Consider the following 24,146-nt stretch of genomic DNA (forward strand, 5'->3'; position numbering starts at 1 on the left):
CTTAAATTTAGCTACTTGGTTTGACTTATTTTTAGCTGAACTGTTTTATCCCTTCCTAGGGCCAGGGAAACTCATATAGCAAGATATCATTCTTTAAATTGTTATTTTGGACCAGAACACCAGCTGGCATATATAAGCGTAGCTCCAGAAAGGTCATACATTGTATAATCTCACTGACTTCATTAGATTTGTGTGAGGACAGACCTTGAAAGGATTTTCCCCTGCCAGTCTTGGTTTGCTTCCCACATTATTGTCTAGTTTAATTGAGTTTTAAGTGCCCCGAGCGTCTGAATTTCCACCGGTTCCCTTTGAAGATGGACTGGATGGATTCATAAATACGGAGATGACAATTTGTGTCAAAGGCTATTTTATTAAGGTTGGCTAACGTGGGAATTTTCCAAAGTAGCTCTGCTGCTGCCAGCTCAAGCACTGGCATTAATCTAAATTATACAAGTGTGTTGCTTTCTGAGATCTTCTTTAGTTGAAGAGTGGAAGGGAAGAAATCTATTTCCAATGCCACTGAAACTTATCTAGGTAACAGCTACATAACAGGAGAGAAATAACTGGACCAAGCCCTGACCTTCCCAGCCATTTCTTCTAAAATTAGGTTCTGAAGATGGGTTGAAACAAAGGGATAACAAATACTACGCTTGAAACAAAGGAATAACTAATTCTGCATTTTCAACCAATATGGTGCTCAAGAATACACTGCAACACTCATTCTGCAAAGCAGAATATATAGTGCAAACTTCAATTTAAAAAAAAAAAAGAGAAATAAGATACATTTGAAAACCATGAGAACAACCCAGCCAGGACAACCCAAGAAAAAGCCACAAAGAGCAAGTGCTTCAGGTCAGCATGACAGCCCCAAAGTACAGGAGGAGGAAGGCAAACAAGACTGATTTGCAGAAAAATGGAGAAAGAGCAGGATGTTTGGCCTCCTCCTTTGCAAAAGGACCACAATAATACTTATGCAGGATACCAACACTTCGATGTGCTGCAAGACGAGCTGACCCGGGGCCAAGTTCTGCTTTCAGGATGCACAAACGGGTTCCTGGTGCAGTCCACAGGAAGTTGAGCGTGTGTGCCCGAGTTAGTCCAAACGGGCTCCGTTAAATGATACTTGATTTCCGGGTGCCCTGCCTCTTTTGCTCAGGAGGGCTGGGCTTTATCGTGTGCATCACCTGAGTGAAACTGCTTCCCCCATTACTAGCTGAGGAGCTGAGATGCTGACGCAAGTGTTTGCTTAAATGCCACTGCCTCCATTTCCTCTGGACTTCCAGCTGAACCTAAGCAGTGAGGATACACAACTCTGGTCAGTGAGTTTATGTGGGGTCTTACATTGCAAAGAACCCGTACAATACAGCATAGCCTTAGAGGTAAGTGCTTGTTATTAGGAGCAGCTGTGGTTAGAGTCGGTCAGGAATTTTTCGATGGAACATTTTTTTCCGTCAGAAAGTAAATGAGTTGAGATTCAAACTCTTCCCAGGACATTATCAGCTTCAGTTAGCATCCCATGGGGTGCGGGGGGGAGGAGATGAAACCATGTAAAAAAAATGAGCCATTTTGCTTTTTTTCTAAATACAATTCAGAGTTTTTCCATTTGCAACAACTTTCTGTTGCAACGCTTCCTTGCATTCACAGCTCTGACACATTGATTTACAGGGAGGGAAAAGTAAAAGCTTAAAAGGTCAGTCTAAACCAAACATTTCCAAATCATTTGCACACTTTGATCTGTTCATGTTCAGACCATGAGCATTTTAAAATGGACTTTGTGGCTTGATTCCAGAAGAACCAGGAAAATCTTCCAAAATATCAAATTCTCCCAAAAATGGGAAAAGAGTTTCCTGCCCAGCTCTGACGGTGGTAACACTTTGGGAACCACAGAACCAGGCCTCATGGCAGTAAGGTCTATACAAAACAGCCCCGGTCCCCAAGACTGTAAAATCTAGGTTGATCTTATTTGCAGTCTAATCAGAGTTTTGATACACTCCTCCCCACCGATCAATTAAAGTAACTATATAGCCATGGGATGACAAATAAATGATTGCCATGGATTAGGAACTAAAGACAGACCCCAAGAGGAGGGATACACGGTTAATTTTCAGCATTACCAGCAGTGTGCTCCAGTGTTTCATACCAGGCCTGCTGTTTAATAAATGATCTGGAGAGGAGGCAGCAGAAAGGTGGAGAAGTTTGCAAGATAATACATAATTATTTGGGTTAGTCAAGTCGAGGAGATGGCGAGGCATTGCACAGGTGACAGCAGGCAAATTGGCAGCAAGCTGGCAGGTGAAATAGGAGGCAGCTCGCATGGGAATGAATAATTTGAACTAATCAGACATATCGCTGTGGTATGCTTAAGCAACAGAAGACCTCTATAGGGGCTGGGTAGGCAGAAAACTCACCTCACTATTAAGGAAACAGTAAAGCACAGCCACAACAAATCCCTGTAAAATAACAAAACCAGATTAATTGATTAATTCCTAGATTTACATTGCAACCTCAGGTGTGGGGTTTTTTTACATCTAGATTGGATTTAATTTAAAGAAATATATCCCCCCCAAAAGTTGCTAGCTCCTACTGGCCTCCCTCTCCTTTGTACATGGCATTCACGAACAGAAGGAAAATGCCTTTTTTTGCCTTGAAAGTGTGAAGTCAAACCGTACCTGGAATGATCCAACTGCCAGTTCAAAGAAGAGCTGGATTTCCATTGTGCCACTCTTTGCATCTTCAGGGAAAAAAGCAAAAATGATGTAGTGAACTCCAAAGAGGGGAATGAGAAGGAGTGTTGATTTTGCAAGTCTCCTAATAGCAGAAATAAATGGGAAGGCACCATAAAATGGGAGAAAGTATTGTTTTAAAGAAAAGGGAGGAAGGGAGGAGAAGAACATAACCTACTTGTACTGGTCGAAATCACTGGTCCTTCCTTCTGGCGACCTGAGCTTGCTCATTAAGATTCTTAAAATATTCACAAAAAGGATGAAGTTAATCTGTAAAAACAACACGCACAGAGGACAGGCGTCAGACTGCAGAGACCCCCTTGCATTAGCAGCCCCCGGGTACACCCTACGCAGCACCTACAGCCTGGCTTCACCGTTCGGATCTGACCACGTTCATCTCTAGTTGCTCCCAGAGGGTGCAATGGTCTCCGTGGAGCCTCTGCTCACTTGAACCCTCTTTTGAAGACTTGGGTGTTATATATGCTCTGTTCTGCCCCTTTTGTCCAGGGGTTTATTCCCACCCCCCTCCCAAGGCACAGCTAAATAGTTGTCAGGATTTATTATTAAAACTTAAATGGCTAAGGAAAGGGGGACCGTGCATGCCTGTACTATAAGCAGCTTGCATTTTTTGGCTGTCACCTACTCAAAACGCGGTTGCGAACAAGAGCTGCTGAACGGCCCAGCTGCAAATGAAGATGTTCAGAGGAGGGTATTAAAAAGACCATTTGCCAACCACTGTCACAAACACAGTTTGCTCTGTCTACTGGGAAGCTGTGGGCTCCCAGATAGTGGAAGCAAAGAAACTGATAGTGGAAGCAGGCAACCCTGGCTTCATGAGGGTAGTAACTGCTGGAGCACTGCTTGTTTCCGTCCAGGAAAGCTGGCTAAAAGTGCTGATGTGCTTCTTGGAACAGTGAAGCAAAACCAGTCCCTGCTCATTTGACCTGACAGTCAAAGAGCAGAAATAACAAGATATAGTCGGATCCAAATTCAATTCTCCTCTCTTGATAAGAAGTAATATAAACCAGATGGCAGCATGGGGAAATAATCTTGGGCTTATCTGTGTTCCATATCACAGCTCCTCGCATGCATGCCCTGTGCTCCACCAACAGCCCGGCTTGTGCCCCATGAAGCTGCAAAACAAACCGCTGCACTGCTGCTTTTAACCTTTTCCTCCGAATATGCGAGTAAATCCGATGCCCTGTATTGGGGGGAAGTCTCAGTCTAATGGAGGTAAACATGAAAGGGAAACCTCTTCATACTTCCTCCATGTGCATCCCTTGCAAATGGGAGGATTGTGGGACACACTTGCATCCAATGCGAGGTTCCTTCGAGTTATGCTTGAGAGCATTATGTCACTGCGGCTTCCTCGGAGCAAACAAGGGTCTTTGGGTAGACCAACCAACTAAACGTTAAGTTGGTCTAATAAAAGACATCATATCTACCCAAAAAACCTTGTCTGCCCATGTCCTTAGACCAACACGGCTACATCCAACCTTCCTCAGAGCTGAATCTAGTGCTGCCCTTTACACTGGCTCCTACTTCTCTTGGACAGACCTCAGCTGGCCCTAACTAGGAGGATGGGCTGGGATTAATAAGAGATCTGGTGGGAGAGGTAAGAGAGCTGTTAAGTGGGGGAATGGCAGAGTTAGAGAAATCTAAAGGCAGGACACAAGCAGAGGGAGTTGCCAGCTGACTTTCCCCAGGGTAGAGAGGCCTGGGGAGTAGCAGAGAAGCTGTACCTGTTGATTTTCTCAGGGTGGGAGCAGGTGCAGTGCCAGGGAAGTGGTAGGCTCAGCCCTGGTGAAGAAAGAAGAACTGGACAGAGAGACTGGGAGTCTTTCCTGGGAAGAGATAAAAGTGTGGGGAGGGCTCAGAGTGACTGCTTGAAAAAGAGGGTGGCTGAAGAGCGACAGCAGGCACTGAAAGAAGGGTATCTGTACTGCTGCGCTGTTCTGTGGACTCTGTTCAAGAGAAATTCTCTGCATTGGGATTTCAAGGATTACTTGCACTGTGTTACTAATACCCTGCCCTATACTGGTATGATCCAAGCCCTGAGAAAACCTTGAGAGATAAGCACCCTACAGCTCTGGCACCTGCTACAAAGAGGAACTCAGGCAGTAAAGTGGATTTGATACATGGTGTAGGGTTTTGAGGAGCCTTGGAGGGGGAAACTGAGGCAGGAGCAGCTCAGGAAGCCTGGTGTGTTACTCCTCCCCAGGCTCAAATTGACAATTTTCATTCAACCCCTTGAGCTCTGCAAATATGTTTGTCATGTGGTTGGCACTGGAATCACCCCCAACCTTGTTTAAACATGGACAGGGGTTGGTATTTAAATACTGGTCTGGTGAAGACCTGCCTGTCCAGTTGTGCAGTCCTCCAGCTGTGAGGTCAGGGGAGTTGAATGGTTGTTAATGAACCCAGGATTTGGCCCAGCAGAGCTGTCTAGCACTCCCTCGTGCTCACCCAAGTGATACCTAGGGTCATGGTTTCCGAAATGTGAAATGCAAAAGCCCCTAGTGAAGTCCAGCTTCCCCGTTCCACTCCCCAGGTGTTTTGCATTGATAAGCACCAGCAGATGGACTTAATTATAATGAATCATATGGTTCTGCACCAGTGCTTTGGGATATCAGGAGGTGCTCATTCACAGTCAGGGCGGCTAGGATCTGGAACCAACTTCCAAGAGAAGTGGTGCTGGCTCCTACCCTGGGGGTCTTTAAGAGGAGGCTGGATGAACACCTCGCCGGGGTCATTTGACCCCAGTACTCTTTCCTGCCACGGCAGGGGGTCAGACTTGATGATCTGCTCAGGTCCCTTCCGACCCTACCAACTATGAAACTATAACTGTAGAGATGTCACTGGTGTTCGGATGGACTGCACGTGGCCCGTCTCCGTCCTACTGAGACAACGGCCCACCAACTTGACTGGTCTTTAAGAACCCCCCATGCAACTGGGTTGAACGTGCACCACCAAAGATACGGGAGTCCCGTGATCAAAGTCAGGACATCGAGGGCCACGTGTCCACCTGCAGGTCACCCATTCCAGGCTCCCCGAGCCACGCAGCACAGCAGTCTTGCGTGCACTGAATACTTGTGGGTGGAGGGGTCTTAGGGCAATGCCTCTAGCCTTAGGGAGAGCGTACTTATCCCAGCGGTGCACCAGCACCTTATCGCGTGGAATCCAGCAGGGAGCTGGGCCTGTGTTTTAAAAGCAAAAACCGCTGCTTATGTAAGACAAGTTGTTTTTGGCTTAGCTGGGAGAAGCAGTGCCGAGGCGGAGGCACAAAGGTTATTGTGCTGAGATCTTCAGCTCCTCTGCACCCCCTTCATTGCCTTCCCGGGAACAGTCCAAAACAAGCTTCTACAAGCCAGCTGAAGTGCCTGCGAAATCAACAGGATGTGGAAACCTGATCCCCGCTTGGCCGTTGCTGCCGGGGAGGAAACTCAGAGGAATCCTTGTGAATTTAACCCTAGAGGCAATCCTTACAGACCCGGATCCCGCTGAGCAAAACGCTCCCGGGGAGTTATTCCCGTACTGCACCAGCGAAGGGGCGTGCGGAGCATCCTGTTGTTGATGTGGCTCTAAAACCCGTTGTGCTGATACTCTCTGATGTCCCGGTATCTGGAAGTAGACTTTTCAATGCACTTGTCCCAGGACAGACTTACAAAAATAGACAAAACTACAGGGCCTCTGATGATCCACCAGATAGCAGCTTTGGTATTAATGTCCCAGCACCTGCAATAATAGAAGAAAAAGAGGTCCTTATTAAATCACCCACTGCTAACAAAGCTCACCCTAGGACTTAATTTCATAGCACTTCAAATAGGTTTCCGTGCCATTTTTTTTTTTCACAGAATAATTTCCCACAGGTATCAAAGCCAAAGCTTCTAGGAGACCAGGTTCACACCTGTTCCTGACAAAATGGCAGATTGCCCTTCAAAATAAAGCCCAACTCGATTTATCCAGAAGTCTGGGAGGAAACACCTGAAACCTTCATAGAAAAAAGGTTTCTCTGATTACAGGAGTCAAATGCAGCCTTTGAAAGAGTTATATAATGACTCCATCAGTGGAGCACAAAAAAAGATGCCAGGTGGCTTTCAAGCTATGGGGCTCAACTGTGGGACCGTCAAGCAGGTGCAAAACTGGTTGCAGGGCAGGACACAGAGAGTCCAAATGAATGGATCGGTGTCGTCCGGGCGAGATGTGGGCAGCAGTGTACCGCAGGGGTCAGTACTTGGCTCAGTGCTGTTCAATATCTTCATCAATGATCCGGATGAGGGGGTGAAAAGCCCAATGGCCAAGTTCACGGACGACACCAAGATATGGGGTTGTGCGGATACACCTGCAGATAGGCTGCAGATACAAGCAGACCTAGACAGGCTGGCGTGTTGTGCAGAACAGAACCGGATGAGGTTCAACGTAGAGAAATGCACAGTGCTGCATCTGGGAAGGAAGAACCCCCCCCCAGCACATCTACAGGGCATCTTTCCGGCCTACGCAGGGGGTCAGACTCGATGATCTATTGAGGTCCCTTCCGACCCTAGCATCTATGAATAACCTGACCAGCACTACAAATGAAAGGGATCTGGGGGTAACAATAGACCCCAGCATGAACATGAGCTGTCAATGCAACACAGTACTCGCTAGGGCCAATAAAACTCTGCCGTGCATCAATCGATGCATCTCCAGTAAATCCAGAGAAGTGATTCTCCCACTTTCCTCAACAGTGGTGCAGCCACACCTGGACTATTGTGTCCAGTTCTGGGTGCCGCACTTCAACAAGGACGTGCTAAAGCTTGAGAGGGTCCAGAGAAGGGCCACCCGCATGATCAGGGACTTGCATGGCAAGCCATACGAGGAGGGGCTGAGGGATCTCGGACTCTTCAGCCTAAAGAAGAGAAGGCTGAGAGGGGACCTGATTGCAGCTTACTGCTATATCAGAGGCGTACATCAGGGGCTAGGTGAACAACTGTTCACCAAGGCACCCTGGGGGAAAACTAGGAACAACGGCCACAAACTCCTGGAAGATAGTTTCAGGCTGAACATTAGGAAAAACTTCTTTACAACTAGGGTGTCCAGACTATGGAACAAGCTCCCCGCAGAGGTGGTGCAATCATCTACCTTAGAGGTCTTCAAGAGAAGACTGGACGGTCACCTGGCTGGGGTCATCTGACCCCAGATGGCTTTTCTGCTCATGCAAGGGGCTGGACCCAAGGATCCTTTGGGGTCCCTTCTGGCTTATGATACTAAGAGCCCATCCACTAGGCTTGAAAATGCTGCCTAGCTGTAGACCAACCCTCTTTGCAAGGGCCTGAGCATCCTTTAAACCTGACCTATTCTCAATGAGGGTTTCAGGATCCCTGCAGCCTCTGGCCCATTGCTGAGTCCCAGTGAAGTGAAGTATCATTCACAGGACCTGCAGAGCAGTAACAACTAAAGATGCTTTTCCTGAAAAGGGCAACCCTGGCAGCAGTGTGCACGCACCTATGCGGCTTCCCTCAACGAGTACAACATGCATGGAATTTAAATGCCTTACCCTATATTTTCATGTAGCTGCCTGGTAATGGCCCATGTGATAACAAATACCGTCGGGGCTCCTGCAATTGCAAGAGCCAATTATTGTACCAGATAAAGTGGCCTCAAATAAATCAGTAATAATCAAACAGTTATTTTTATTGAAAAGAGACACAGTACCCCATCCCAGGGCGATGAACCACCAGAAGAACTTCCTTTCGGAGAAGAAGGAAATAACCAGGAGGGCATGGAGATACAGGCCCTCCACCAGAAGCCAGCTGTAGTTAGCCATAATGCAATACTGAAAGAAGATCATGATGATTTTACATCCAGCCTAAAGAAACAGAGTAGAATTAGCTTCTGCTGCATGTTCATCTGCCTTCCTGCAGAGAGACATCTCAACAGATAAATGAGGATGCATGCTCATTGTGGTGGCAAGCGATGGTCTTAGTCTGTGTGTCTGCATGATGAGAAAGAGGAGGAACAGTGGGCAGGTGCTGGCCTGGGACTCAAAGACTTAGGTGTCATTCCCTGCTACACCCTAGACATCAGTCATATTGGGCAAGCTATGAGCCCAAAACATCCGAGATGCATCTAGTTCCCACTGGTTTCTTCGTCTCTCTGCCTCAGTTCCCAATCTATAAAATGGAGACAATAGCCCACCTCTACCTCCCAAGGGGGTTGTGAGAATAATTCTAAAAACTGGGGTATGGCCAGATGCAATAGTAATGGAGGCAGTAAAGGGTATCTTAATTTGACAGTCTCTGAGAGGCCACAACTGAATGGGATATGGATGTGAAGACCTGATTTTCTCTAGCTCGTGGGTTTGATGTCATTGCCCATTACAATCAGTAGTGCTGCCACTGATTCACAAAGTTATTTGGCTTTTTTTCTTCTTTTTATCTCTTTTTCAGTGAAAAATAGACACCAAATTTTAAAGGGAAAATTAACTTTGGTTGAAATGTTCTCATTGTTCAGCTGCCCAAGCAAGTTCAGGCTAAGACTTTGCAATATTTTTATTTTTCAGTTAACACTTATTTGTTTTTTTGGTTTAGAAAACTGAACATTGCTCCCCCCAAAAGTTTTAGTTTGTAGCATATTTCAATACAAAATGTAAAATTCAACGCATTCCAGGTAAAGCAGGGGTCACTTTTTGACCAGCTCTTGATTCACGCTGTGTTGCTGGCAACATTCAATTTAGTTTTGATTCTTACAATATTTGGCTTGGTTTCCTCCAGCCTGAACTGCCAGAATATAGAGACTGCATGAGAATCTTAGCTCGCAAACCTAAGCTTATAGCTCTTTTGGTTGTGGAGAAAAGCTTAAAAAGTTGAAATCAGTGCATTTCAGAAGCTCAGAAACTATATGCCAAGTAAAAAGAGCAGAGAATTATTTTCTTTAAAAAAAAATAGTTGTGATTTTTAAGTAAATCTCATGACTGTCAGGCCTGGCTGGGAATTTTTGAGGGCTTGGAGTTGGCAACACTGCTAGGGCCAGTGCAGAATCAACGTGTTCTGCCGCATTGCATTGCATGATGCTGCCTTCAGTTGCTGTGATATCTAGGCCCTTGCTACTAGTGCACTAATGATGTGAGTAAGGAGTATGACCCCCCATGCTCAACAACACAAGTGCAGCCCGTTGGCAGAAGGAAGGTGTGTTGCTGTTGTGCATGCCCTGCCTGGTGTGGAGAACCCCTAGCACTTCTGTAAAGAAGAGAGGAGCACTGAAGGAGGTTGCGGGAGCCACGGAAATAGTGCCAGTTCTCTAAAACCCACAGACCCTCTGCCTCTTATGGATATGCATCTAGCTGGGGTCATCTAGACTCAGCACTCTTTCCTGCCTATGCAGGGGGTCGGACTCGATGATCTATTGAGGTCCCTTCCGACCCTAACATCTATGAATCTATGAATCTTGTGCTGCAGACTGCTAAGAGGCTTGAAGCCCCTTGGGGCTGGGGTGGGGAAGCTGAGTTGGGGAGCAAATGCAGCACGGTTTCCTCTGCACGAGGTTGATTTCTCAGTGGAAATGTGTAGAAAGTGCCATAGGCAGACAAGGTTCTTTGCGTCAATGTGATACCTTTATTAGACCAACTAAATGGTTGGAAAATTTAGATGGTCTAAGAAAAGATATCACATTGACCCAAAAAGTCCTTGTCGGCCTATGTCTTTAGACCAATGCGGCTATAACCATCACCTAGAAACTGCCACTGCTTTCATAGCCTCCATCCCTCCTGGGAGAGAGAGACAGTGATGCAAAGCTGCAGAGGAAGCCTTAGGCTGTATGGCCCCTGGCAGGGAGCACCCTGCCTTTGCAGGTGAGCAAAGACAGCACTTTTTCCTCGCACGTCTTACCAAACCCCCCACAGCAGAGAGCCGCAAACGCTTTCTGAAGGTCTCGTGTGAACATCTGGCTTCATTGAAGTCAACTGCAAAACTCCAGTTGACTGCAACGGAGCCAGGATGTAGCCTGATTTCTTCAAGCATTTCACCCTGATGCCCCAGGGAGAGGAGGATGAACCCCAATGTCTAACCCAAACTTACACAACGGTGGTGAGAATTTCAGCTCGACACAACCAGCATACCGAATACAGGGACAGGGGAAAACAGAGGAGAGCAGCATTTGTTAAAAGCTTTCTTCCCCCTGTAGCTCTGCACGTCAGGGCTCTCAGCCCCTTTCCTGTATTGCCATTTCTCTTGCTAAAATCCCAGGGGAGTCCAGGGTTTTACCATGTGAGCGCCGCAGTAGTTGACATCCTCAGAGGAAAACAGCATGGCATCTTTGATGAAGTTTGACAGGGCGCGTAAAATAAAGGATGTGAACAGGTGCATGTGGATGTAGTTCCTTGTGCAGTGGAGTCTTCTGTGCCCAAAAGAGAGAAATCCTATGTAGTTAATGCTCCCCAGACAAGGGAGGGCTGGCTGATCTCAGCATCAGGACTCTGCCTGGGCTCTCGACTTCGAGAACTGGCAGGACCTACTCAGCCCTTTATCCTTCAAAGGAAGTCTGATTTAATCCCATTCACTTGTCTGCCCTACAGGGTTCTTTCAGAAGGAAACTTTCAAGCCACATTTGCTCTGCACAGACACTAATCTGAGCACGGCTGTACAAGTGAGCATTTGCTCTATTATCTTTGGTCTGCTTTCCCTTCCCACCCCCTTTCTGAATTATGGTGTGTGCCAACCAGCTGTCTTATACGCAGCGTGGGTCACATTTTGCTGATGTTGTCTATTCTTTGCATTTGCCTTCAACGTGTTGAATCCTATGTGAAGTCAGTGAGCCTTTACAGACTCAGGACAATGGTTTGCAAAACATTTGCAGTTCCTTCTGCAAAGAGTGCGCTTTACTGACATCCATTGTCAGCTAAACATAGTTGGTTGAGTAACCAGCCAACTCAGACCTCCAGAACACACACGTTACAAGTGCTGATGGCAAAACTGAGAGCAGATTTGGCCCGTGTAAATCTGAAACACCTTCTCTGAAGCCAATGCATTGTGACACAGAAGAGAATTTCACCCAGGCTGTAAATAAGAAAGGAAAACTGAGTGTAACTAGAAGAGAAAAAAAGCTGTCTGCTGCTGAGATCAGTTACCATGGGACAGAAATGATGGCAGCTCCACCACTTGGAGCATTTAAAAGAGAAAAACACACTACAGGGCCGGAGCAGTGAACTCAGACTACTTCTGCCTCTAGTTTCTAGAACGGTTGTGAGACTGTTTAACCATCTATGTTCCCGTGAAAGCAAGCACATTAATTTGGGTCTGGGAGGGTTAATCAGAGGTTTTGCAAACGAAGAAGGTCCGCTTCTCCTCACCTAAAGGCTGCCAGGATCCCCAAGGCTATCATTAGCGTCAGGAGGGAAGTGCTGTATCCAACCGTGTACATGGTCTTCAGCTTCATGAAATAGGTGCGCTGCAAAAGAGATACCCATGGGCATCTTCACTCTGAAGTCTTACAGGACCAACAGCAATCAGGGCTCTCTCTCTAATACAGGGGCGGGCAATTATCTTGAGCAGAGGGCCACTTACTGAGTTTTGGCAAGCCATCGAGGGCTGCATGATAGGCAGCCAGGGGCAGATAAATATTAATTTTCTACATTTTTAGGGGCCCTGCGGGCTGGATAGAATGGCTTGACAGGCTGCATCCGGCCCAAGGGCCACATTTTGCCCACCCCTGCTCTAATGTCTCATACTTAGGTCCTTTAGCTGACCTACAACCATCATGCTGGGAGCCAAAGCCAAGGGAGAGCTTCAGACAGGGGTCTGGTGTTCAGTCTTTTGAGGAGCAAGGGGGCACATCCACCCACTCCAGGCTCCATCTCATGCCACAGACATTAAACCACGCTTTCTCTCTGTTGCTGGTTTACAGTTCCCCTCCCTCCCCTGCCCCAGATCATTAAGCAACACATGTTAAGTCACAAATAATAAATCAGACTCACTCTCTCCTCATTAGTAGTGTCATTCACATCATAGCCACAGGCAACATCAGGTCTTGGAAATGTCTCGGACCAACCTTCACTGGTGCAGTTCCGATACACGAAGCCTGTATTGTGGCAGCAGTAACAAAGCGAGATGTAATCGCTCACTATTATGCGAGGGTGATTATTCTGCTTAATGATCAGTAACAAGTAAATACCGGTATGCCAACAGCAGCGCTGAATAGCTTTCTCCACAGCATGCAGAGAGCACAGCTGGAGGTGAGATGCAGCGAGGAGCATGAGCACCTTCTTGAAGCAGGTAGTTCTTGAACAGAGGCAAAATGAACCAACAAAACACTGACCCTGACCTAGGAGTGCTTAGAGCTTGACCCAAAACCTACTGAAGTCAATGGAAAGACTTCTGTTCTCTACTAAAAGATCTGGGTCAGGTCCATAATCCTGCATGGTGGAAGTTTATGCCACTGGTTTCAATAGGACCTGGGCCATATATACTTGGGCCCTAAAAAAGTCCACCTCTCTCTTTATGTGTTGGCAGATGTTCTTACTAATAAAGCCCTAAACCCAAACACCTGAGAGAACGGTGATGCTCAGACATGGTCCATCTACTCTGGACCATGGTATCCTATAAGTTAAGAGGCTCAGTCCCTGAATACCAGAATTCAAGGCCCATCCATTCTTCAGGCTTTTGTGGGAGGAGGAAATTGAGCTGGTCTAATAAAAGATATCAGGTTTACCCCAAGAACCTTGTCTGCATACAGAAGATACAGTTGAATAGATAGGGCAGTGAGTGAACTATGTTGATACCATATTTGCCCAGTGTATTTGTGTGGTTCTGGCTGTTCACACACCCAGAGATGGTTGTGATGCATATGGTTTATTAACTGAAATATAAATAACCATATTCTACGCAGCTGGTATTTGTTGGCTGACGATCTGGGAGCAACAAAGCTGTGACTCACGGAGTCACAGATTCAATTCATCCCATGGTCAAATCTGCCATTCTCGTGAAGGTCCCTAGGTTAGATGTCTTTATGAGGATTTGTCATAACCTGATGATGAGAGAAAATGGTGATAGATGGGGTGCCAATGGCTCTGCTCACTCCATAGACAATCTCTGTTATCCCATTCTAAGGCATGACAGGCAGCCAGGGGCAGATATATATTAATTTTCTAAATGTTTTAGGGGCCCCGCAGGCCAGATAGAATGGCCTGGTGGGCTGCATCCGGCCCGCGGGCTGCATTTTGCCCACCCCATTCTAAGGTGATTTCTGATCTTTAACATAACTATAAGCACATGTGCGTTTGCAGGATTTTCAAGGGAAAAAAATCACCTGATTTGTGTACTTGTCCCCCAGCAGCCAGAGGAGAGCTTAGCTCTGTGAACTTCTAACCTAGGTCCAGCCTTTCTTGGAGGAATAAACCACACCTGTGTGTTTTTCTACTATGTAGCAGGAGCACAGCATCTAGCTGACAGTATCACCTGCAGGTTTCAGAGAGGCTTCCAGCAAGACCTCAGTTTCCGATCCGATGCGTTTCATGAAGCAAGAACGGGAACAACCCCCAGGACTAAGTGCTCGACCTTGTGTTAGGCATTAGCAGGGCAAATGAAATGGAGACCCTATAAGCTAATATCAGATCACCGAAGGAATGTGTGACCTTAACAGGCTGCTAGAATGGCCATCTGTACCCACACAGAGAGGTACTTCGGCCAAAGAAACAGAGCCTTGGTAAAAGCAATAGCTATGTGCAACAGTCAGACAAGATACTACCTGTCTCCTCCGCTCTAAAGGTGAAATTCTGACCCGAGGAAAACTCCCCTTGCCTCTAATCAGGACAGGATTTTACCCAGGGAAAGGTAAACTGCTGTCAGAACAAGTGTACTGCAGGGTAGAGCCGCTTTGCTCTTCTCCGTCTTTTACTGTGCTCTTCCTACAGAGAAACATGACTTAGTAAGGTCCCGTGCAGCTCTGTAATGACTCTAGTCATTGCCTGGCAGATTATTGTTTTCCTTGGAAATATTACAGGGAGGGAAACTATATTTGGGCACTTGTTTTGCCGCAGACTCCGGGATCTAACCTAGCTGCTTTATTTTTCTGTAGTCTTGCAAGACGTGTCCAAAACTGAAGGGTCAGAGAGAGAAGCATGAGATGCACATGCATGAGACTATCAGTGGAGTATATGGGAATTTACAGGGTAGGAGCGAACATAAAGTCTGAACTGTTGCACCATTGTGGATGATGCTATAGTGAGACGACATCTACACTAACTACGGGTCTGAGTTAAAGGTCCCATAGGAAAAGAAGATGTATAACAAAGGCTTTGATCCTTGCTTGGCTGGAATTACAAATGTGTTATACGTCTATTTATGAAAGTCTTGCTCCAGCTAATTTCTCTGGAAGGATCAGGCTTGTGGATTTTTGAGTTCATGTTTTCCATGTTCTGTTGTAATACAACAGCAAAGTGAAAAAAATGAAGCATCTTAGGAAAAACACCCACTTTTCCCTTCCTGTCCCCACACCCTACCAGCCTGCCTTGAAACTTGACTGCAAGCATCCTTGACTGGGAGGTGCAGAATGTGTGTTTCTAGCAGATGGTGATAAGCAAGATAAGGAGGATCAAAATGCACTGCTTAGAAGTGTGCTTATAACCTACAATACTGATTGCAAAGAAGGGCTTTAAGTGTGTCAGAGGACAAGGCACGATAAAAAGGGGCATGTGCAGATGTGTTGGCATCTATTGTCTGTCTCCATAAGTACAGGGCTTTAGGTGAGGCGTCAAGAGGAAGGTATAACATTGGCATCTATGGGCATAGATTTCTTATGAAAGATTTCTGCTCGGGAAATTGTGATATGCTCTCCTTTATTCCCTCTGTTGAGCCTGTGTCCATTTGAACAGGCAGAAAGTTGAGCATTCAGATCTCCATCCAAACTTCACCGGTGCTACGCTGTATTTGGGTCCAGATTTTCTTTTCAATTCAACACGATATTGGGCCAACCAAGAAGGCTGAGAGCAGCTGCAGATTTCCTCTTCTAGCACTCACCAGTATTTATGACTGCTTACAGACATAAAAACCCCTCCAGAAACTGCACTCTACTTTAAACTCTGCGCACCCCGACACCAAGCCCAGCACATGAGCAGGAGAAGCATGGTGTTGGTCCTGGCTTGCTCAACGTCTGTATGGATTGGGCATTTCTGTAGGGCTTTTTTTGCGCTTTTATGTAATAGCTGATTGAATCTCCTTTAGCTAAAAGCACCAAAAAGCGCCACTGAAGTGCCCAGTCTATACAGACACTGCAGAGCTGTGTTGAACTAACACACGGTTTCTTCCTGTAAAGCGCAGGGGAGAGGGGGGGTTTCCATGTCTGTCACTGCTGACAGATTTAGTTCAGACCCGTTTGCATCACTGCCACGTGGTTCTTTTGCATTTGCGGACATCAGTTTCCTTTGTAGCTAAGTGACCAACAGAGCAAAGTTTTGGCTGCTGTGTCTTCCTGTGAGATAGGCAATTTTAAGGGGAAAAACAAAAATTTGTCCAAGACGTGGCAGCAACCTTGCGAGATGCAGGAGTTACAAGCCAGCAGAAAGCACGGTGCTAATTTGGATTCAAAACAATGAATGAAACAAGTCAAAAACAGGATCTCTGCCTGTGGACTCTGTCTTGAAGCCTGTATCTTTGATCATCGCTTATTAGGAGTGACTCACAGCAACTCTCAGCCTCTGCATAATCAAGGCAAATTAAGTTAAGGTTGTTAGACTATCTCCAGAATAATGGGACACACCCTAGATTTCAGATCAGGCAACCTTTGGATATGCAAACCTTTGCTTGGTTGTGAGGACTCCCTGGTTTTGATAAGGACACCTCTGTTTTTGACTGAGCCAACTTGCAGAAGTGTGGGGGGGTTGCCATTTAAAGTGCTTTATTGCTGCAACTTCACAGAAGCACACGGCTTTATAGCACTTTAAAAATGGGTACAGCACTTTAAATTAACCTTTGCTAAATGAGGTATTAAATTTGAAGCCCTGTATTTTACACCACTTTAGCAACCTACAGCATTTTAAATAATGCTGGTCAAATTTCTGACCAGTGGAGAAGCCCCAGCTGGCTGCAGGGCATGTCCTGCCTCCAAGCCTGCAAAGTGCAGAGAGGTTCAAAACCACCCCCGCTTCCCTGCCCCTGCAGCCTCCCCGCCCCCCCAACACTGCACTTCTATCATATTTAAGAGTGCTGTAACTTTATAGTGCTATAAAGTGTGCTCTAAATCAGGGGTTCCCAAATTGTGGTACACATACCCCTGGGGTAAGCAAGACATCTCTGGCAGGGTACGTGGGAGAAATGATGTAATGGCAAATTTAATTTTCATTCTAATAATAATGGGCATTTAAGGGGTTAAATATAAAAGGTATACTGGTAGGGGTACTTGAGCAGCTGGCAAATCTGGAAGGGGGTACGCAATAAGCAAAAGTTTGGGAATCTCTGCTTTAAATTACAGCGCTGCAAAGGAGCACTTCTGTACACACACGTGAGCCGCTCCCTCCAGTGGCTGAAACAGAAGGTTTCCAATCAGACCTAAGAGAGACTTGTACTTTTATGGCCAAAGATTACATGAGACCTGACTGCAGTTATGTCAGGAAGAGATTTCCTCAGATATTCAGACCTTCCTAAATGTTACCCTTTATGCTAACATAGACCAGGGGGGGGGGGGGGGGGGGGGGGGGGGCCTTCCCCCCCCCCCCCCCCCCCACCGCAGCGGCAGTTTCTTAATGTTCTTATGCTCCTATGTTCGCTATATTAATGTAATAATTTGAATAGTTCATAGATTCATAGTTTCATAGTAGGTAGGGTCGAAAGGGCCCTGAGCAGATCATCAAGTCCGACCCCCTGCCATGGGCAAGAATAGTGTTTTCTTCAAAATAGCTGAAATAGGATGCACAAATTTTAAATATCATCAAATACTCCTCCTCTTGTGCTGAATCTATCTTACTTTGGCTCCTATCTGCCTTGTAGTTGAATGCCTTCTTCCATAAAATAATTGTTAAAAGAGTGGCTGGGTGTTTTTATGTAAATAAGGGATCACACTGAGTTACGGTATTTTGACATGTTTCATAACCAGAGAGACAAACCAGCCTTTTATCATTTGGGGGCACTGTCAGATTAAGCAGAAATGACTGCGTTTTCAATGTCTATTATTTTGTTAGTGTTGCTCCAAGCAAAAGGCGGGGAAAGGCTAAAAACAAAATCAGCCAAACTTCCTGCTAAAACCTGATGATTCCTAGAGCTTATTGCAAGCAAATTCCACCCTCATGTCTACCTTCGATATCCCGAAAAGGTAAATGATAGAACAAAGCGTTCCTTGACTTTCCCACTTCTACTGCTCGGGAAAAGGATGGTGTTCTCCATCCTTGAGAATCCCCTTTGACCCAGCCACCTGCTTTTTATTACTGCGATTAATTTCTGCATTTCTCTCAGCCCGGCCAATGAAAAAGAGCCTAGTTACTTCTATTTTTGTTTCAAGCCCGTTCCATTTTCCAGGTCTGCCTTAGTACCATGCTGAACAATATTCAGGCTGTAAACACTGCCTAGTTATGGTCATTGGCCTTTGAAAAAAAAACAGGGAAAATGGGCTGTTGGGGGGGGGGTGTCAGTTGTAGGGTTTATGAAAAGCCTGACCTGAAAGTGTCCCCCAAAATCTGACATTTCATTTGAAAAAGTAATGTTTAATGTTACCTTTTTTCCCAGTGAGCATTTGGAAGAATTTGGGGCAGTGCGCATTGACCGTCTGTCCAAGTGGGGAAGAAGGCCAGCAGCTCATGTTGTCCCACATTCCAGCACATCTCCCTATGATGGAATAACAAGACATCAGGCCACATACTCGATCGCTAGAGTAGACCAAGCTATAAAGACCATGAGAAGAGGAGACTATGCTAGAGTAGACCACGCATTCAAGACCATGAGAAGTAAGCTCTGAAACTGCTTTCCTGAGGATTGGTCCTTCTACTGTTGAACACAATGGCAGCAGCATGGAGAACTGTATTCTGTTCACTCTCTATATGAAGGATCATCCGTTTCCAGGCAATACGGAGACGAGAGAGGGATCCCAGGTGCCAGGTCTGATTCCAAGCATGCTGAAATCAGGGGGAGTCTTTTCATCAACTCCAGGGGCTCTAGAGCAGGCCTTTGGCCCTTGGTCCTGTCACTGCCTAAGTAGCTTGGGAAGAGGAAAGAAACCAGATCTGAATATTTTTAGTCACCTCAGCAAAAACTGCTGCTTGGACAGAGTCTAATGTTTTACTTACTTGTATAAATACAAAAATGTACAACTTGACCAGTATGTTAAACAGCTATGACATTATACCATGGCAAAAGGGGAAAGATGTTCACTGGAGGCCAGGCTTTTGCAAGCACAAAGTCTTTTGACCTTTTTGGCACCTCTTTCACTAGTGCTGAGAGGCGGTTAGAGTGAATAATGCTAATGAACAAGTTTCTGGGCTCAGCTGTGGCTCTCAATTACTTTACCTGCTGTAAGAGCTCATAACTTAATTTAGCAAGTCCAGAAAAGCAATTACTGTGATTAGAAAGGAAAAAAATTGCCCCTGCCAGTTACAGGTCAGGGAAAGGGATCATGCATTCCCTTTCAGAGACTGGGGAGATATGAATGAGGCAAATTAATGGTAATATTCTCTCTGGCACAAGCCAGGTCTTGAACGATTTATGGTTTGAATCCCATTGCCCACGAGTTATTTCAGTTGGAGACCCCACCCTTGAGCCATCATTGAACCAGAAATCCCACTGCACTATATGGTCCTATATTTCTATGTATTTAGGGATGCAACTCTTGTGACTCTCTTCTCTGTATTGCACCTTTAAATCACCAAGGACTCTACTGTCTGCCATGACTAGCACACCATCTTATACATGTGCTCAACGCCTGTTGTGATGACTTCTAATTAGAATGCATCGCAGCAGACTTGATTAATTGAGTCTGCAGGAGCGTGCTAATTAGCTTGCTCCAGCAGCCTTGGTGTCATGTGTATTTAGTGTCCCTGTGCGTCAAAGCAGTTGGCAGGAGTGTTTTAACTAAAGCTTGTTGAACGAGTTTTAGTTAAAGTGCCTCTGCTGCCATTGTGATGTGTGGGATGCTGAACACACGAGACACTGCATGCGCTTTAATTAGAGTGGTTCCCGAGAGCCCCCTCCCGCACCCTGGAGCAGGGGTAAAGACACCCGTTGCACGTTGAGTGCAGGGTGGGAGGCTGAGAAGACGCTCTCCCTCTGCTTTCCCCCTCTTTTGTGGGGACTCTAGTATTTTAGCTTTTTCTTGTGCTGTTCTCCTCTATTACACAGGGATCAGACTGATGCAAGCAAGCTGTTTGCTCCCCTCGACTGGACTGAGGGAACAATCTCCTTTGCTGCCTGTGATTAATATCTGCTGTTTCCTGAACGGCAGCTGCGGCACTGCTGCATTTGCAAGCCAGGGAGCCCGTCCTGCCGGGTGCTGGGCACCCCTTGCATACCCTGAATGCTTTTCCCTCCCTGGAAAGTGCTCAGCATTTCCTTCAAGGCCTCTGTGCAGCTTAGGCTTCATCAGGCCAACACAGACTGTCTCACACTCCAGATCTGCCTCCTCCTGTTTTCCCAATGATCTCTTCCTGTGCAATAAAAAGAATAGAAACAAGGAGCTTGCTCACAGCCAATGGTTTTCAGCCTGGAGTGTCTCACTTCGGTGTTTACCCGTCCCGGCAAATGTTTATGGCTCAGCAGTATCATTTAACAGGCGGCAATCAGTCAAAGCCGAATGTTAGCATGGGTGAGGTCTATGTTTAGCTCTGCCCTGTTGTCTGGAGCGCAGCCCTCCGTGCTGACAGCGCGGTACAAAACCTGAACAGCAAACTGTTGTGTCAACGCCTTTGTTTCCCGGAGAACAATATACAGCGCGGCAGTGGTGAGCTTGTTGTATTGGGAGAAGGCTTCCTCCAGGGGATAGCATAAATAAGTTTGCTACTTTGGCTTTTGGACCGAGAAGGCAAGACTCTCCACCGGCAAAAAGGCATCAGAAGCAAGATGTCACTGGCCAGCTGAGATATTTCTCCTTGAGGAGGGATTTCTCAGCTGCAGGAGAGCTGGCATAGCCGGCTCCTATGCCAACTATCAGCTCTTTCTAGGCAGCATGTCAGGAGGGCGCCAGAGCCCAGCTGCGCTCTGCCGATTCTTTCAATGATCGACAGCCCTTGGTTTCTTGGGGACGGGAGGCAGCTGGCATAAATTAGAGCAGTCCCTAGGCTGCTCTCCATTATGTCAGAAGGAATAGAGATCTCAGTTCGCCGGCAACCTCCAGCTATTCTCTTTCGCTGAGCACATTTCAAGCAAGAGACATGTCCCCCAAGTAAACTGGCCTGCCAAAAATAAAAGAGCACTGCTGGATCAAAGGTTATTTGAGTATAACTTTCCCATTGCTTGGAAACAATTGGTATTTTCAAGGCAGTGGAAAAATACAAAGGGCTCCTTTTATTTACAGCATAAGTTAGTTCAGACACCCATCTGCTTTGATATTTTGTGCCTGATTCACCACTAACTAATCCTGTTTTGGGGGCTTTTTGAGTGTAGACTTTGGTCAGCACAAGAAGGGGAACCTGCCACATACAGAACTGCTCCCCTCCTACCACTGGAGCGAGCTTTGGCGGGGGGGATGGGGTGCTGCTGGGAAGCCCCCTGTCCCCCGCTCCATAAGTGCCTTCCTCTTCCAAGCACATTTACTCGTAACACACCCACAGGGGACATGTCCCCATGAGTGGGAACATGCATTTCCCCAGGGACAATTAACAGCAATACATATTTGAGCCGCTGCTAGTTTTCCCTGGGCATGTGCAGTCTGCATGTGCACTCTGGTGCGTAGCAAATTGCCCCGGGTGGGGTAAGGAAGGCTGGGGCCAGTACCCAGGCTGGCCCCAGCAGCCTTACCTGGGCTCCTGGGGGCCTCCTGGGGCTGCAGCAACAGCAATCCAGGCACACAGAGCCTGACTGGCAGCTGGAGCATGGCTCTGGCCAGCCAGGCTCCAATTTTGGGCAGCACATGCTGCAGCCACGCTTTTTTTTTGGTGTGGGTTTTTTAGATACTGGGATTTCCCAGTATCTAATTTTGCGCTGTGCTGCAAATATGCATGTGGTGAGCAGAATCACGAGTGCTGCGTGCATTTTGCAGTGTCTCAAAAGGCTTTGAGATGCTGCAAACCGCACAGGGATGCGGCCAGGATGTCCAGAGCTTTGTTCCGCTTTTCCCCAGACGACAGAGGTCACCAAGAGCATTTCTCCCCATACACAGATATCAAGCATAAAAGATGCAGAGAACAAAAGCCTGGAGCTATTAATACCAGCAGGTTCCTACAACTTCACTCTTTGCCGACATCATTTAAATTAACTTTCCTGGAGGGAAAGGCCACCACTTTATTTACATAAGAAACCAACCTAACAACGAACCATCATTAAATCAAGACCAGGAGGCAGAAAATACTGTTCTTTGTTCAACCATGAATTCAGCCCTCCTCCCCCACCTTCCCTCCCTCCTCATTTGTCTGGGTTTCCATTGCCATTCCCAGAAAAGCAACTGTGAATTCCTATCACAGGAATATTGGGTTAGGGGAACAGATTTATTCTGATTTTTACTGCAAAAAGTAATGGCAAGGTTTGAAAGTGACTCTTATTTTAACTGGTTTCTTCCCAGGTGCTTTACTTAGAGCAAACCCCACGTGGAAATTTCCAGTGATGACCAGAAATGGGTCAAGAAGGCAGCTTTCCAAGTTGGATCCAAGTTTACCTGGAGAGGCTTTGCAACCTCCTTTGTAGGGGAATTTTTAAGGTCAGGTTACAGAATCGCTTGTCCAGAATGGTGTGGGTCTGTATGGTCCTGCCTCGAGTAGGGGGTTAGACTAGATGGCCTCCTGTCTGGGCTCTGACCTCCTAACCCTATTTTTCTATGATGCGATGATTCTACATTTAGGTTAAATTCACTGAAATGAAAGGCAACTGCATTATTCACATAAGAAACCAACCAAACAACAAATAAGATCTTTGTGCTCAAGCATGAGGCTATATCAGATTTAGGGTATGAATATGTTGGCACTGAGTTCTTACAAAGCATCGTGGTAAGATTAGACCCCAAATGGCAGGAGTCTCATCATGGGACCGGCTCGTCACACCTGCTTAATGCTGCAAATCAGACCTTTGCACCCCGCACATGGAGGCACCCAAAACTGCAGGCTTTCTACAGTTGATCGTGCTTCTGAACATCTATATTTAAACTTCCCTGTGCTGCATATGAAACCTGTGCAAGCTTGGACAGTGTGTCTTGCACAAAAATGTAAGACCAGGGCTGGGGCAAGACTAGGTTGTGGTAACAAGACTGCCACAAGAAAATCAAACTCCGCTAATGGCTTGCAACCCATTAGGCCTAAGAGAGAGTGGAGCCTTGCGGCACCCAATACCAAACCCATGCCATAAGGTAATAACAGTCGCAATAACAGTCCTCAACCTTCTACCACACCAGAGAAGTGATGGTTAAAAGTATTGACAGAGACCTAACACACTCGTTGCATAAATGTAACAAGACTCAGAGCAAGCCAGAAAGTCAAGTGGCCCGGGGAGAAACCTGCAAACTCAACCTACAAACTCAACCTACATCTCAACTGAGCTAAATGGCACTAGAGAAAACAAAAGAACTAAAATATCCACTTCAATGCAAAATAAGAGAAAAGAAAAGCCAAGGTGCATTGAAAACATGACTGGAAATATATCCAGGTTAACACATTCCCCCTTTGATTACGACCTATTTCCCAAAGCACACATCCAATACCTGTCTAAAGTTTTATGCTAAATCAGTCTACATGACTGCATCTAACCTAGCTCACACCTATCGTCTGATCCTCATGGCCTCACATTTGCATTTATTAAGGCATATTTCTCAAAATAGGTAGTCAATCTCTAAATGTTGATTATGCTAAACCAGTGTGTATTCTCCTAAAACTCATACCTATTGTATCCACTGGTCTCTGATCTTCACTATCTCCCTGAGCCATTTGATACAGCATTTATTAGGCTCCATTGTTAAAGTAACTACTGAAAAATAATGTTCTGTGATCAATACCCATCCCATTTGATTCCTACATCAGCTTGCACACTTCGCAAACACACAAACAGGGTACAATTGTAATACGTTAATTCTGTCCTTGCCCGTTTTGTTCAGACTTTGATTAACCAACTATCAAGGAGGAATGCTTTGAAGCTATGCAATTAAAACAGCATAAAAAAGCAAGACAGAACTGCCAGCAAGGTGTCTGTACAGTCCAGGAAAGATCAAGAAGCCATCCTGCCACCCAACCTCAAGTGAAGGATCCACACAATGAGGCTGCACAAGAACTGCGTCCTCCCTTCATTGGAGAAAGTTCTCTTTGCACAAGGACTAATAGCTCATTTTATATTGGGA

The 24,146-nt window shown here is 46.2% G+C and overlaps 1 protein-coding gene across 1 annotated transcript in view; it reads right to left on the reverse strand.

The window, feature by feature from the left end:
• Nucleotides 1-361: 361 nt before the first annotated feature.
• The window catches only part of SCTR (secretin receptor), a 30,873-nt gene continuing 7,088 nt past the window's right edge, over nucleotides 362-24,146 (reverse strand). Inside the window, exons 3-13 of the mRNA XM_006017895.3 lie at nucleotides 18,398-18,508; nucleotides 12,673-12,776; nucleotides 12,049-12,146; nucleotides 10,964-11,096; nucleotides 8,418-8,571; nucleotides 8,260-8,320; nucleotides 6,389-6,458; nucleotides 2,902-2,993; nucleotides 2,670-2,808; nucleotides 2,409-2,450; nucleotides 362-1,289 (exon numbers count right to left, since the gene is read on the reverse strand). Of these exons, the coding sequence (XP_006017957.1) occupies nucleotides 1,113-1,289; nucleotides 2,409-2,450; nucleotides 2,670-2,808; nucleotides 2,902-2,993; nucleotides 6,389-6,458; nucleotides 8,260-8,320; nucleotides 8,418-8,571; nucleotides 10,964-11,096; nucleotides 12,049-12,146; nucleotides 12,673-12,776; nucleotides 18,398-18,508 (1,181 nt within the window). The 3' untranslated portion in view covers nucleotides 362-1,112. The remainder of the gene's footprint in view (nucleotides 1,290-2,408; nucleotides 2,451-2,669; nucleotides 2,809-2,901; nucleotides 2,994-6,388; nucleotides 6,459-8,259; nucleotides 8,321-8,417; nucleotides 8,572-10,963; nucleotides 11,097-12,048; nucleotides 12,147-12,672; nucleotides 12,777-18,397; nucleotides 18,509-24,146) is intronic.

The sequence above is a fragment of the Alligator sinensis genome, unplaced genomic scaffold (genome assembly GCF_000455745.1).
Source record: "Alligator sinensis unplaced genomic scaffold, ASM45574v1 scaffold4_1, whole genome shotgun sequence".
Classification (NCBI taxonomy): Eukaryota; Metazoa; Chordata; order Crocodylia; family Alligatoridae; genus Alligator; species Alligator sinensis.